General features: G+C 42.2%; 1 protein-coding gene across 1 annotated transcript in view; it reads right to left on the bottom strand.

Annotated features, from left to right (window-relative positions):
- RALBP1 (ralA binding protein 1) overlaps positions 1-13,449 on the bottom strand; it is a 61,407-nt gene that overhangs the window by 2,042 nt on the left and 45,916 nt on the right. Inside the window, exons 4-9 of the mRNA XM_037982508.2 lie at positions 12,260-12,609; positions 10,077-10,238; positions 9,035-9,166; positions 4,376-4,483; positions 1,876-1,997; positions 1,506-1,629 (exon numbers count right to left, since the gene is read on the bottom strand). Of these exons, the coding sequence (XP_037838436.1) occupies positions 1,506-1,629; positions 1,876-1,997; positions 4,376-4,483; positions 9,035-9,166; positions 10,077-10,238; positions 12,260-12,609 (998 nt within the window). The remainder of the gene's footprint in view (positions 1-1,505; positions 1,630-1,875; positions 1,998-4,375; positions 4,484-9,034; positions 9,167-10,076; positions 10,239-12,259; positions 12,610-13,449) is intronic.

Below are 13,449 nucleotides of genomic sequence, written 5' to 3'. Positions count from 1 at the left end.
GGCTTGTGAAACAGAAGACAAACACAGGTGGAATGCACAGTGCACACTGAGGGCCACGTGACTCCTCAATGTGAGGCTGGAAACCCCGCTCCTGGTTACTGGAGAGAGACACATCCATGTGCCAACCGAAACCCGTCGTTTTAATAATTCAGTGTCCTAGTGTTTAAAATAGACAACTCATAACTTTGAACTGGCTTCTGAACAGCCCTTAAGGAGAAAATAAAAGTAATTTTAGCAGCAATTAGAAAGGGGAGTTAGAGATCCGATAAACAACTAGATTTGTTTCAAAGGTGAATATCCTTTGTCTTTTGTGAATGGCATTACTTAATTCTGAAATGTCCTACTCAATCAAACTATAGAAAATTACTACCAATTCTAAATCATCTGGACATACTCAGCAGAGTTTAGGTACCGCGGAATAGCAGCGGCCCTGCCCGCCATGGCCTCCACTCTGTGGCGGGTGCCAGCTTCCCTTGCTTGGGTGTGGCATGGACTAGGCTCTGCAAAAGGGGCGTAGACATAAGCACAAGCACCAAGTGCCACGCGTGCACCCTGTCCTTGGCCACTGGGCATGCCTTCTCCCTTCCCTGCTAACTTAGTCCTGCTAGGAGTGGCAAGACAGAGCAGCCACGTTGGACCCCGCGTGGAAAAAACTGGTGTGGAGGATGATGGGCTGGACCACCTGCCACACAAGAGATACCATCTTGTTTAAACCACTCTGTTATTCTCTTTATTACAGCAATTCAGCCTACACTCCAAGTACAATACTTCTGGATTCTGTTTTCCTACTCAGAGTCGGTGGCTGTGTGTGGAATTCTGCTTTTCTATGCAGGGGGTAGTTCTGGTTCGCACCAGCCACTGAGCCAACCCAAATGAGGGACAGATCCTTAGATTCCTTTCTATGAAAAGGATGTCTTCCCTCAATCCTTAGGCAAAATATCTGGACACAATATTTTATTTGGGGTAAGAAGGGAAATTGTGATCTAGACCTTTATCTCTGCCGCCTTCTCTTCACTGTGCAGCCTCTCCTAGTTTCTTAGCACCGATTCCCTCTCACCTGCTGCTTCTCGGGCTAAGGACAAGAGAAACTGTCTCTTGCTTCACCCACAGGGAGACTCGGGAGACTGTTCCTTCCATCACTAGCGCTGATTTTTCTGTTCACCTTCTCTGGGAACAGAGACTAGGGCATTCAAAGCTGCTCAAGTTGGCAGAGTCAGGTGAGGCTTGCCTTTACATCAGTTGGAGAAGGTTCTCCGTGTCCTACTAAAGTCACGGAACGCCACTTCACAGCCTGAGGAAGACACACAGGTGCCATCTGCTTGGCCAGCACTTAGCTACAGACTAATGTCCTACAGACTCTCGGTGAGATGTCCCCCTAAATTCCTCTCTACTCAGCCTCCCAGCTGGTGACCGAGAAAAAGAAGGACAATTCTGAGGGGAAATATGTGGTCTCTACAACTTTCTAAAAGTTAGTACGCGTTTTGCCTATTTCCCCCAAAACTCACTTCCAGCTCTTCGTTCTGTCTCTGTAAGTCTTCCAGAATGATCTGCAGCTCCTCCTCATCCTCACTCTCGCTCTCACTCTCGGAGGAGTACTCCTCAGTCTCACTTCGGCCATGCTGCTGGCGACTGCAAAGGTGAGAGACAAAGGAAGATGCTACTGGGCGTGCTTGTCTGTAACCTCCTTTTATATTTACGACGTTTTCATGACTCTACTCAATATAACACCATTCTTAAGACCTAATAAATAAGAAACTTAAAGATGATTAATTTCACATGCCTTATTCTTTTGTAGGAAAGTCTGAGAGCTAAAACAATTATGGTTATATTTAAAGAAACATTCTCAGAAGCTTCAAAACCTTGGCTTTCCTTTACCTCTGAATTTCGGCAATCTCAGCTCTGAGGCGTTCTATCTCTTCTTTTTCTGAGGCAATCTGCCGGCGCAGAAACTGCTCCATGGCCAGGAGCTCCTCCTGTTCAGTCAGGATCTCATTCTCCTGAAATAATGATCACTGGTGAACACCGCAGAGTTTTAGCCCAGGAAATGTCACTTGTTTGGGGTCTCCCATGTTGCCCTGAATTCTTGAGCCCCACTGAGTGCTGAACACAAGTTAGGTCCTGCACAACCAAAAACATCCTATTTCATTAGGGTCAAGAAAAGGCTTCTTGGAGAAAAGGTAAAGTTATTTTGGGGGAATGACTAGATTTTTCTCAATAACAAAATGCCACACAGGAACCCCATATCATCCTCCTGCGAAGGCCCCTATGAGGCCACCACACAGGAAGGAGCCAGGGCTTGAGGGATGAAACTGGCTTTGGCTTCCCACTCTTAATGCCTGCCCATGTCTCAGGAAAGCAGACATATGTAGGGCCATGGTGACCTTTGATGGGGTCACTAGGAAAAGAAGGATCCAAGAGATGTCTGGCTGGCGTCAGTGTCACCTTTAAGGCAGATCAGTGTGAAGGGAAGACCATCACAGAAAGTTTTCCACCCTTCCATAAGCCACCATCCTCTTTAAAGTCCTCAGGTTTTTTGTTTTTTGTTTTTTTTTTTTTTTGAGACAGAGTCTCACTCTGTCACCCAGGCTGGAGTACAGTGGCGCAGTCTAGGCTCACTCCAACCTTCGCCTCCCGGGTTCAAGTGATTCTCCCGCCTCAGCCACTGAGTAGCTGGGACTACAGGCGCCTGCCATCACGCTTGGCTAATTTTTGTATTTTTAGTACAGACAGGGTTTCGCCATGTTGGCCAGGCTGGTCTCAAACTCCTGACCTCAGGTGATCCGCCCGCCTCAGCCTCCCAAAGTGCTAGGATTACAGACATGAGCCACCGTTCCTGGCCCAAAGGTATTTAAATAGTCAATATTCTGCTTTACCAGAATATCCATTTCTAAGATTGTAAGATCATCAGTCTTATTAAAAGAATGGGGAAAAAATCACTATCTGCCCAAGATCTAGCGAGCCCCTCCGACCTAGAGAAAAGCAGCAAGGCAGACAAAACTTAGGAGAGTAGCGGAAGGTGGCTGTGGGGATGAGGAGCTGGGGACAGACGTTCTTTCCAAACGAGCAGGTGCTGAGAAGGTAACTACTCACCATGGTCACATGCCAAAATGAACTACCCACAAACACCAACGGCGCTGAGAACCTCTCTCCTGGAGGTGAAGGGCACAGCACTGCCCTAATGCTTCTGAACACACAGACGTCTTTCCTGTACCTCTGCACACCTACTAAAGCTAACATTCCAACAAACACCAGACTGAAGAACCCTGAAACAAAGGCATAATCTGGGACTTCATCCTCTCCTCAGGGAAAACAGCGGTGTGCTCCTGCGAGGCAAAATAACACGTTTCAGAGGTGACAGAGAAGGACTGAAACCTATTTGGCTTTAGGGAAACCACATGAGTTTCTGGAACCCCAGACACAACGTTGTCAGAGCCTAGAACTTCATTCCTTTCTGGTTAAACTCTGGCAATTTCCAGAACAAAGTGAGGCTGACTTGAGAAATACAGAAAGAAATGAGCTCATCTTCAGCTCTATGCCTGGAATACAGGAGGCACAAAAGGGTTATCTGTTAAATCAATGAAGGACTGATAAGACAATTTGCCTCCAACAATTGACTTTAACCTGCAAAGAATAAAATCAAAATATCTAAAAGGTGTTATTAGCAACAACTATTAGAAAAAATCTGTACCTAACATTTCAAGGATCCCAGACTTTGTAATGTTAGGAACAACGGTTTTTAAAATATTTTAAAAAGTCTGATCTCATTAATATGGAACAAGTACCACTAATCTGGAAATTAGGGAAAAGACCTATAAGTCAGACCTGTGTGTAGACCAAATAAGATTAAGCATCTAGAACAATGCCCAGTAAGGAGTCATTAGTGAATATAAGGTCGTTTCTTTCGCCATAACCGAACATTTTAACAAACACAACATAAAGGAAGGGACAAATAAAACAGACACAGGCCCTCAAAATCACTTTATAATTTTGGTTAAAATATTCACATCTGTACTAGAGCTTCTCAAGTTATGTTTAAATGACCATTAAGAGCCTTGCAGGCCGGGCGCAGTGGCTCACGCCTGTAATCCCAGCACTTTGGGAGGCTGAGGCTGGTGGATCACCTGAGGTCAGGAGTTCTAGACCAGCCTGGCCAACATGGTGAAACCCCGTCTCCACTAAAAACACAAAAATTAGCTGGGCGTGGTGGCAGGTGCCTGTAATCCCAGCTACTTGGGGGGCCAAGGCAGGAGAATCGCTTGAACCCGGGTGGCGGAGGCTGCAGTGAGCTGAGATTGCTTTGACGCACTCCAGCCTCGGGGACAACAGTGAGACTTCGTCTCAAAAAAAAAAAAAAAAGAAAAAGATTTTAGGTTACCTGAGCCAGGAGAATATTTATAACTTCTTCATTTTCATTCATCTCTTCTTTGGAAACATCCTCTTTTGAAAGACTGGCTATCTCTTGTGCAATCTTGGTTTCACACTCCTGTCAAGTGAGACAAATGAAAAAGAACTGCTCAGCCTATGTGTGTAACACACATTCAACAGATTCACACGTTTCCTCCTCATCTCCTAGAATGGAAACAGTAACAGTCAGATGAACCATCTAGCTGGATGGGCATTTGGTAACTGGGCTTGGAATATAACATGGAAATCTTAGTCTGTGCCTGCACTGTCAAAAATACTCAATTCTGGTGAATGTACTTGCCGTTTCTGGTACCCTTCCACAGAAATAACCTATGTAATACTTAGGGAGGGTGTGGTCAGGAGTGTAAATCTTGAGCACAGAATTTAGTGTTCACAAACATAAGGAACCAGCACCACCATCATGCTCTAGAACATTTCCATCGCCAAAGTGCCCTTGGGCTCCTCCACCATCCGCCGACATCTGGCAGCCCCTGTCCTGGTCTCCATCGCTGCAGCTCTTCCTTTCCTTGAGTTTCATAACGGAATCAATCAGTAAGTAATGTGATTATCTGGCTTCTTTCACTTAGTGCAGTGCTTTTAAGATTCATCTACTTGGTTGGCTGTATCAGCAGTTGCTGAGCAATATGCCATGGAATAAATGTACCCCAATCTGTTTATCCATTCACCAGCTGATGGACACTGGGGTTGCTTCTAGTTGTAAGCTATTGTAACTGGAGCTGTTAGGAACATTTCGCACGTGCCTTGTGAGGGCAAATGCTTTCTTCTCTTGGATAAATACCTAGGAGTGGGAGGGCTGGGTGCTATGGTAAGTAACAGTATGTTTAACTTTATAAGAAACTGCCAAGCTGCTTTTCAAAATGGCTACGCCATTTTGCATTACCAAGAGCAACCTATTCTAGCGGATATACACTGTTATCTCAAAGTACTTTTAATCTGTATTTCCTTAATGACTAATGATGGTGAGAGCCTTCGCATGTGCTTATTTGTCATCTATATATGATCTTTGGTAAAGTATGTGTTCAAATTTTTGCCTTTTAAAAATTGGTTGCTTTCTTATTAAACTGTAAACATCTTTTAAAAAAAAAACTCAAGTCTTTTGTCAGACACAAGCTTTTGCAAATATTTTGTCACAGCTTCTGGCTTGGATATTTATTTTCTTAATACCTTTTGAAGATCATGTTTTTAAATTTTTGATGAAATTCAATTTATCAAATTTTTCTTTTATAGTTTATAATAGGTTTTGTGTCCTATTTAGGAAATTACTGCCTAAGCCAAGGTCAGTAAGATCTTTTCCTGTTTTTTTTTTTCTTCTGGAAGCTTTTTTAGGGTTAGTTTATGATTCATTTCAAGCTATTTTTTGCATATGTTGTATGGATAAAGTTTTTCTTTTCTTTGCATCTGTTCTAGTGCTATTTGTTGAAAAGAATATCCCTTCCCCACTGAATTATTTTAGTATCTTCATTAAAAAGTAATTGCCCATATATGTGTAGGTTGACTTCTGAACTTTCTGTTCTGTATGTGTATCCGTATCCAATACCTATGGTCTCAATTAACTGCAGCTTTGTAGCAAGTCCTGAAATCAGGTAGTATGAGTCCTCCAATCTTCCGGTTATGTTCTTCAAAACGGTTTACTTATTCTAGGTCATTTGTATTTCCACATACATTTTAGAAGAGCGTATTCATTTTCACAAATACCATCTGTCTGGATTTTGATTGGGATTGGACCCACAAATCAATTTGGGAAAATCTAACATCTTAACAATATTGAACCTTCTGTCCCACATGCATGATGTCTCTCTCCATTTATTTAGGTTTTTTTTTTTTGAGGTTTAATATCCAATTGTGCATTTCTAATATATAGATATACAGCAGACATTTGTGTATCTGATCTTGTAACCTACAACCTTGCTAAACTCACTGATTAGTTCTTTTTCTGCAGATTCCTTAGGATTTTATATGTACACGATGCCCACGCTGAAGGCTGTGGGTTTACCGGAATGAGGGCAAGGAACACCTGGCCCACCCAGGGCGGAAAATCGCTTAAAGGTGTTCCTGAACCACAAACAATAGCATGAGCGATCTGTGCCTTAAGAACATGCTCCTGCTGCAGATAACTAGCCAGAGCCCATCCCTTTACTTCGGACCATACCTTTATTTCCCATAAGGAATACTTTTAATCTATAATCTATAGAATCAATGCTTATCACTGGCTTGCTGTCAATAAATACGTGGGTAAATCTCTGTTCGAGGCTCTCAGCTCTGAAGGCTGTGAGACCCCTGATTTCCCACTCCACACTCTATATTTGTGTGTGTGTGTCTTTAATTCCTCTAGTGCCGCGGGGTTAGGGTCTCCCCGACTGAGCTGGTCTCCGCAGATAATCAATGTTATCCAAGAATAAAAATTTATTTCTCTCCAATACGCATGTCTTTTTTCTTGCTTTACTGCACTGGCTAGAACGTCCAGTACGATGCTGAATAGAGGTGGTAAGAGCAGAAATCCCTGCAGCGTACACCAATCTTAGGGCAAGCATTTAGTCTTTCACTGTTAAGTATGATAACTGTAGATTCTTTGTAGATGTACTTCATCAGGCTGAGAAAGTTATCTGCTGGGAGTTTTATCATGAATAAGTATTGAATTCTACCAAATCTTTTTCTGCATCTACTGATATGATGTTGTGGGTTTTTCTTGTTTTTAGTCTGTTAATATAAGTTACTTCTTTCTTTAAAAGTCATTTGTTCCTCAAAGTTGAAATTTGGGAAAATCTAACATCTTAACGACATTGAATCTTCTGTACCACATGCATGATTTATCTCTCCATTTATTTAGGTCTCTTTTTTTTTTTAGTTTCAATATCTAATTGTGCATTGCTAATACATAAAAATACATTAGACTTTTGTGGAATCTTTTGTGCACTTTGTGAATTAATGAGCTGGCGTGAAAACACAGCATCGGGAAAATCAGTAAAGCAAAGTTAATCCATCCCTTCTTATATTGGCTCTGGCTGCTATATCATGATTCCTTTATCTAAGCGAGATGTAGAAGCAAGATAAACAAAAGCCAAACCTCCATCAGCCCTGTCCTAGGTCAGTCAGGGGACTCTTCATTTAAAGGCTGACTGGCAATGCCGTATGATTAACAATTACAATTTGCCCCTGAAGCCTGAGTGGTCCATCTCTAATACCTGATTCTAGGCTGAGACATGAAGGGAAATTTTTAACAGCAACAACAACAACAAAAAACAGGTAAAGGAAGCAAGAGATAGATAACCTGGTGAGCTAGGGAAAAGAAGGAAAATACGCAGAGGGCTTCTGCTAGATTACATACCCCGGAGTGCCATGGAAAAGTTCCACAAATGCGCCCCATCTCACAAAGCTATCCTCCACATGAATACAAATCTCTAACCTCAAAGAAACAGAAGTACTCAGGTTGCCTTTGTCTTTTTAACACAACCACAACAGAGACCTACTATCATGTTCCCCAATTCAGGCAAGGGCTAACTAATGATCCTTGGATGTGCTGTTTAGATGCTGCAGTGGATCTGCAATGTGGATTTTAAGGTGATCCAGAGATCTGGGATTTTACTGTTGCTGTGGCTGGTCCACTCACAGTCCCAGAACCAAGCAACACACACTAAACAAGAGGGAACTCAAAAGTCTGACTGGCGTACCCTAAACTCATCAGGTACTGCATGCCGCTCTTCTTCTTATTACATAAATAGAATCTCCTGATCTTCAGGACCTTCCAGGCAACCCTCATCACTACATTTCCAAAGAGCTAATACTAAATGCCTCAAATTCCAGCAGTCCCCGAAGGTGTGTCACCATCCAGCCTGCTTCTCATCTGCAGAAAGCCCTGTTTACAGGTATAACCAAGCAGGAAATGACACATTTTTTAGTAAATTCATTTTTAATTAAAACAAAACTTTCTAGGCCAGGCATGGTGGCTTATGCCTATAATCCCAGCACTTTGGGAGGTGGGATTGAGCCCAGAAGTTTGAGACCAGCCTGGGCAACATAACAAGACCCCATTTCTACAAGCAATAAAAAATCAGCTGAGCATGGTGGCGCACCCCTGTAGGCCCACCTACTCAGGAAGCTGAGGTAGGAGGATCCCTTGAGCCCAGGAGGTCGAGGCTACAGTGAACCATTATCATGCCATTGCACTCCAGCCTGGGTGACAGAGCGAGATCCTGTCTCAAAAAAAATAAAAAAACGTTCTAGATTACATTGAAACGTGTGACTGACACCAGGCTGCAATATCAATAATACAGGACTAGAAACATTTTAGTGAATAAATTTCCCACCAGAGAAGTTCACTTCAAGTGACATTATCTATAATATTCTTAAAAGAAAGAACTTGGGCTGGGCGTGGTAGCTCATGCCTGTAATCCCAGCACTTTGGGGGAGGCCGAGGTGGGAGGATTACTTGAGGCCAAGAGTTTGAAACCAGCCTGGTCAACATCAAAAGAAAAAGGAAAGAAAGAAAATACTTCAAAGAGCACATAAAGGATATAAAAGACTCCAACACGTTCTATTATAAACATTAGGTATCAAACTAGTAACCCAACATGTTCCGTTATAAACATTAGGTATCAAACTAGTAACCCACCTGTCTTTTAGCTTCTCTGAGTTTTCTTTTGAGGGCTGTCAAAATTCTTTGTACTTCCCATAATCTTTCTTCTTTAGACAAATCCTTTATCCCACCCTGCAGATCTCGATGTAAACAATTCAAAAGAAACTCCTAGAAAGCAATGCCACACACTAAGTTGCATTCCATATCATCTTAAACTAACAACACGTGCAATTTCTAAAGATGAAGAATCAACTATTTTTCAATTATCCTTTATTTCATTAGAGTAAAATAATGGCACTGATATGACTGAAAAATCATTCTTATTGTTTTGCCAATGAATTATTCGCTAATTTGTATTGTTTCAATAATACTTAACATCCCCATCTCCAATGTCATCATCATTAACTAGTAAGAACAGGCAGCTCACGGCAGACACAAGAGAGGGAAAGCAAGCAGGGGTTTGATAAAGTGCATGCAAATAAATAATCAAATGTAATTAACTTTCTTATTTAGTCTTGATTACACACACCCACACAAACACGGCATGGTGACTTCCATCAAAACAGCATAGTAAAAAAGCCCAGGATTTGGGCTCAACTCTTGGGTCTATAATAAATAATCATGTCACTTAACTTCCCCGAATTTTAATACTCTTATCTATAAAGTATGGCTGATGACAGCAACCTTGTCCAGAAAAAGCAAACATTTTTAGACTATTTACAACGTGCCTGGCATGTTTCGTGTCATTTGTGGCAATCTTCACATCAATCCTTTAAGAGGGTCCATTTTAAAGCAAGAACACCAGCGCTTAAGGTGGTTAAGAATTCGCCTAAAATCAGTTAACTAAGAGCAGAGCAAGAATTTAAAGCCAGGTCTTTTGATTCCAAAAACTATGCTCTTTCCACCATGGTATTCCGCCTTATTCAGCATGAAACAGTACCCGATGGGAATTTTTGACTTGAGTGTGCCTCACATAGCTCCAGACACACAGAAAGTGCTCAGGAAACAAGAGCCCATCACCACTGGACTCCACAATGCCCAATGCAGAGGCAGGCTGTGGCAGGCAGGGTGCACACACCTGTCTCCTGATCTCCTCCTTGATGCCCGCCTGGGTCTCCGGCAGTGTGGGCATCGTGGCCATGTTAGACCATCGCAGAGGTTTCGTCACTTGCTTTAGTACCACATTTCCAAAGAGTTCTTGCACATGTGTGAAAAACACATACAGGACTCGATTGCTGATCTAAGAAAAAAAGATTTACAAGAAAACCATTAAAATTATCATTCTATTTCAGTTATTTGTGTCTAACATAATATATCCTTTAATCCTGGACACATAAAGAAAATTCTACCCAGTACTGACAACACAGTCTTTGCTAGTTAATGGTCAATTTAAGAAGAAAACTCATAAAATATGAGTTAAATCATGTATTCAAGCACCAGAAAGAATTGAAGGGGAAAAGAAAAACAAGAAAACGATAGAGAAGCTGATGCTCATCCATTTGTTGTTGTTTTTCTATCACTACAGTATTAACTGATTAAAACACCTTATGTTTTTTTGAGTATTGTTTTGTTTTTTTGTTTTGTGTTTTGAGATGGAGTCTCGCTCTGTAGCCCAGGCTAGAGTACAGTGGCACAATCTCAGCTCACTGCAACCTCCACCTCATGGGTTCAAGCGATTTTCCTGCCTCAGTCTCTCTGGTAAGCTGGGATTACAGCTGTGTGCCACCATGCCTGACTGATTTTTTTGTATTTTCAGTAGAGATGGGGTTTCACCATGTTGGCCAGGCTGGTCTCGAACTGCTGACCTCAAATGATCTACCCACCTCAGCTTCCCAAAGTGCTGCAATTACAGGCATGAGCCACCATGCCCAGCTAAAACATCTTATGTTCTTTATTTTCAACTTACTTTGAGGTATTTTAACAGCTACAATGGGTTGAATGATGACCGTGAGGGAAGTGAGAGCACCACAGCAGTAAAACTGGGTTGAGGTTGAAAGCCCTCACTCCAGAAACAAATACCTGGACACAGCCAGCATTTAAGTGTGGCTGTTCACATGCTAGGGGACCAGGGCATTAGGTTGGCTGAAAAGCTACTACAAGAAATTACTTCCTACCTAAAACTTACTCTTACAACACACTTGACTCTTCTATGATACAACCATCTCTATTATATTATAGTAATATTAAGTATCAATGTAGTATTTACCAGATCCTGAAATCCTAACACGAATGATCAAACTAAAATCTGAGAAACATTTTGCTTTCAAAGTGTAACCAATGAATAACAGAAGAATCTTTATTTTTTAGAGATAGAATTTTGCTCTGTCACCCAGAGAGGAGTACAGTGGGATGATCATAACTCACTGCTGGGCTCTAGCAATCCTCCTACCTCAGTCTCCCAAGTAACTGGGACTACACATACATGCTACCACACCCAGCTAATTTTTTATTTTTTGTAGAGACGGGGTCTTGCTATGTTGCGTAGGCTGCACTCCTGGCCTCTAGCTATCCTCCTGCCATAGCCTCCTGAAGTGCTCGCATTAAAGGTGTGAGCCACTGCCTGACTGAAAGACTCTTTAGTAAATAAAAAAACACTCTAATAACAGTGACAGTGATTTACGGTGACTCAGACTACTGGCCAAAAACAGGGCTTAAGATAATAAATATAACTTATCATCTCCCTTTTTATTGGCCTGAGTAAAATATCATTAACTCTAATTAAAAGAAAACATATACTCTATGACAGCACCAACTGAGCTGCAATAAAGGAAAGCCAAGTATGTATGTCGTAAAAAGATACCAATTAACACACTGAAATCCTCAGGCTAAATCTTCAACCAAACGAATTAACGTTAGGTCCCTCTGTGCCTGAGTTTGATGTGTGCCTGTGATATAATGAAGCAATAACGCTACTGATGAAATAACTGACATCTCTAAAATTCTGCACATGAACTCTGTAACTGCAGATGCCATGGGCTCCTCCTCCACTAATGAAGGATCCTCGTCATCAGACCTTGTTGATAAACCCACATCAAAGACTGTACCACATTCAAATTACATCACTACAAGCTAAAGGGCAAGTATATTTATTATCTTATACACCGACACTGTCCAAACTATGAAAGGAAAAGACCTGTATTCAAGCTAATCCATCACCTGTCTTCTCAGGTTCACTGCTTTACATGTGACTGAGCAATAGAAAATTACCCCAGTTCCCCCGTGTCAGGACCAGAGGGTATGCGCGTAGAGAAGACCATGTACCTGCACGGTTGGGCTGAGCACTATAGAAATGTTCTGTATATTCATTTTTGTTTCCAGTTCCTTTGCGATGACATGGTCCATGTGCACAATGAGCCAAGAAATCAGAAGATAGTTACATTCTGGCAGTTCTTTGAGTAAACGCTGGAATTCCTGCACTTTCTCAGTCTCCGTGGTCCTCCCACAAGCCTCTTCAAATCTGGGCATAAGCTCTTTGGTAAGCAAATTCTCTGGAAGGTCTCGCAAATACTGCTTCAGCAAACTGGCTACAGTGTTAGGCTCATATTCTTCCAAGTTTGTAGACTCCTCCCGGTCATAGGCTGCTTTTAGCTCATCCACCTTTGATTTAATTCCTTAAAACATTCAAATTCAGAAGAGAGAAGATACGGAGAAAAGAAAATCAAACATACAAGCTTTCTTTACCATTACAGCCACCCTTGCTAGGCAGATCTGAGAACAGCAACCTGACCAATAACAAACCTCTTGTTATGAAATATTTATCTGCCCAAAGGTCCTACAATTCCTCTGTAAACACCAACATGTTAAGACTACACTGGCTGGGCACAGTGGGTCACACCTGTAATCCCAGCACTTTGGAAGCCTGAGGCAGGCAGATCGCTTGAGCCCAGGAGTGCAAGACTAGCTGGACAACATGGTCAAAACCTGTCTCTACAAAAAATACAAAAATTAGCCGTGCACGGTGGCGTGCACCTGTAGTCCAAGTTCTTTGGGAGGCTGAGTTGGGATGAACAATTGAGCCTGGGAGGTCGAGGCTGCAGTGAGCCATAATTGCACCACTGTATTCCAGCCTGGGCAACAGAGTAAGACATTGTCTCAAAAAATTAAAAAATTAATTAAAAATAGGCCAGGCGCTGTGGATCACACCTGTAATCCTAGCACTTTGGGAGGCCAAGGCAGGAGGATTACTTGAGGTCAGGAGTCCAAGACCAGCGTGGCTAACATGGTGAAACCCTGTCTCTACTAAAAATATAAAAATTAGCCAGGCGTGGTGGTGGGCGCCTGTAGTCCCAGCTACTTGGGAGGCTGAGGCAGGAGAATCACTTGAACCTGGGAGGCAGAGGTTGCAGTGAGCCGAGATCACGCCACTGCACTCCAGTTTGGGTGGCAGAGCAAGACTCTACCTAAAAAAAAAAACAAAAAAACCCAAAAAAACAAAAAACTAACTTCAAAAG

The sequence above is a fragment of the Chlorocebus sabaeus genome, chromosome 18 (genome assembly GCF_047675955.1).
Source record: "Chlorocebus sabaeus isolate Y175 chromosome 18, mChlSab1.0.hap1, whole genome shotgun sequence".
Taxonomy (NCBI): domain Eukaryota; kingdom Metazoa; phylum Chordata; class Mammalia; order Primates; family Cercopithecidae; genus Chlorocebus; species Chlorocebus sabaeus.
This window is presented reverse-complemented; position numbering and strand designations above follow the sequence as displayed.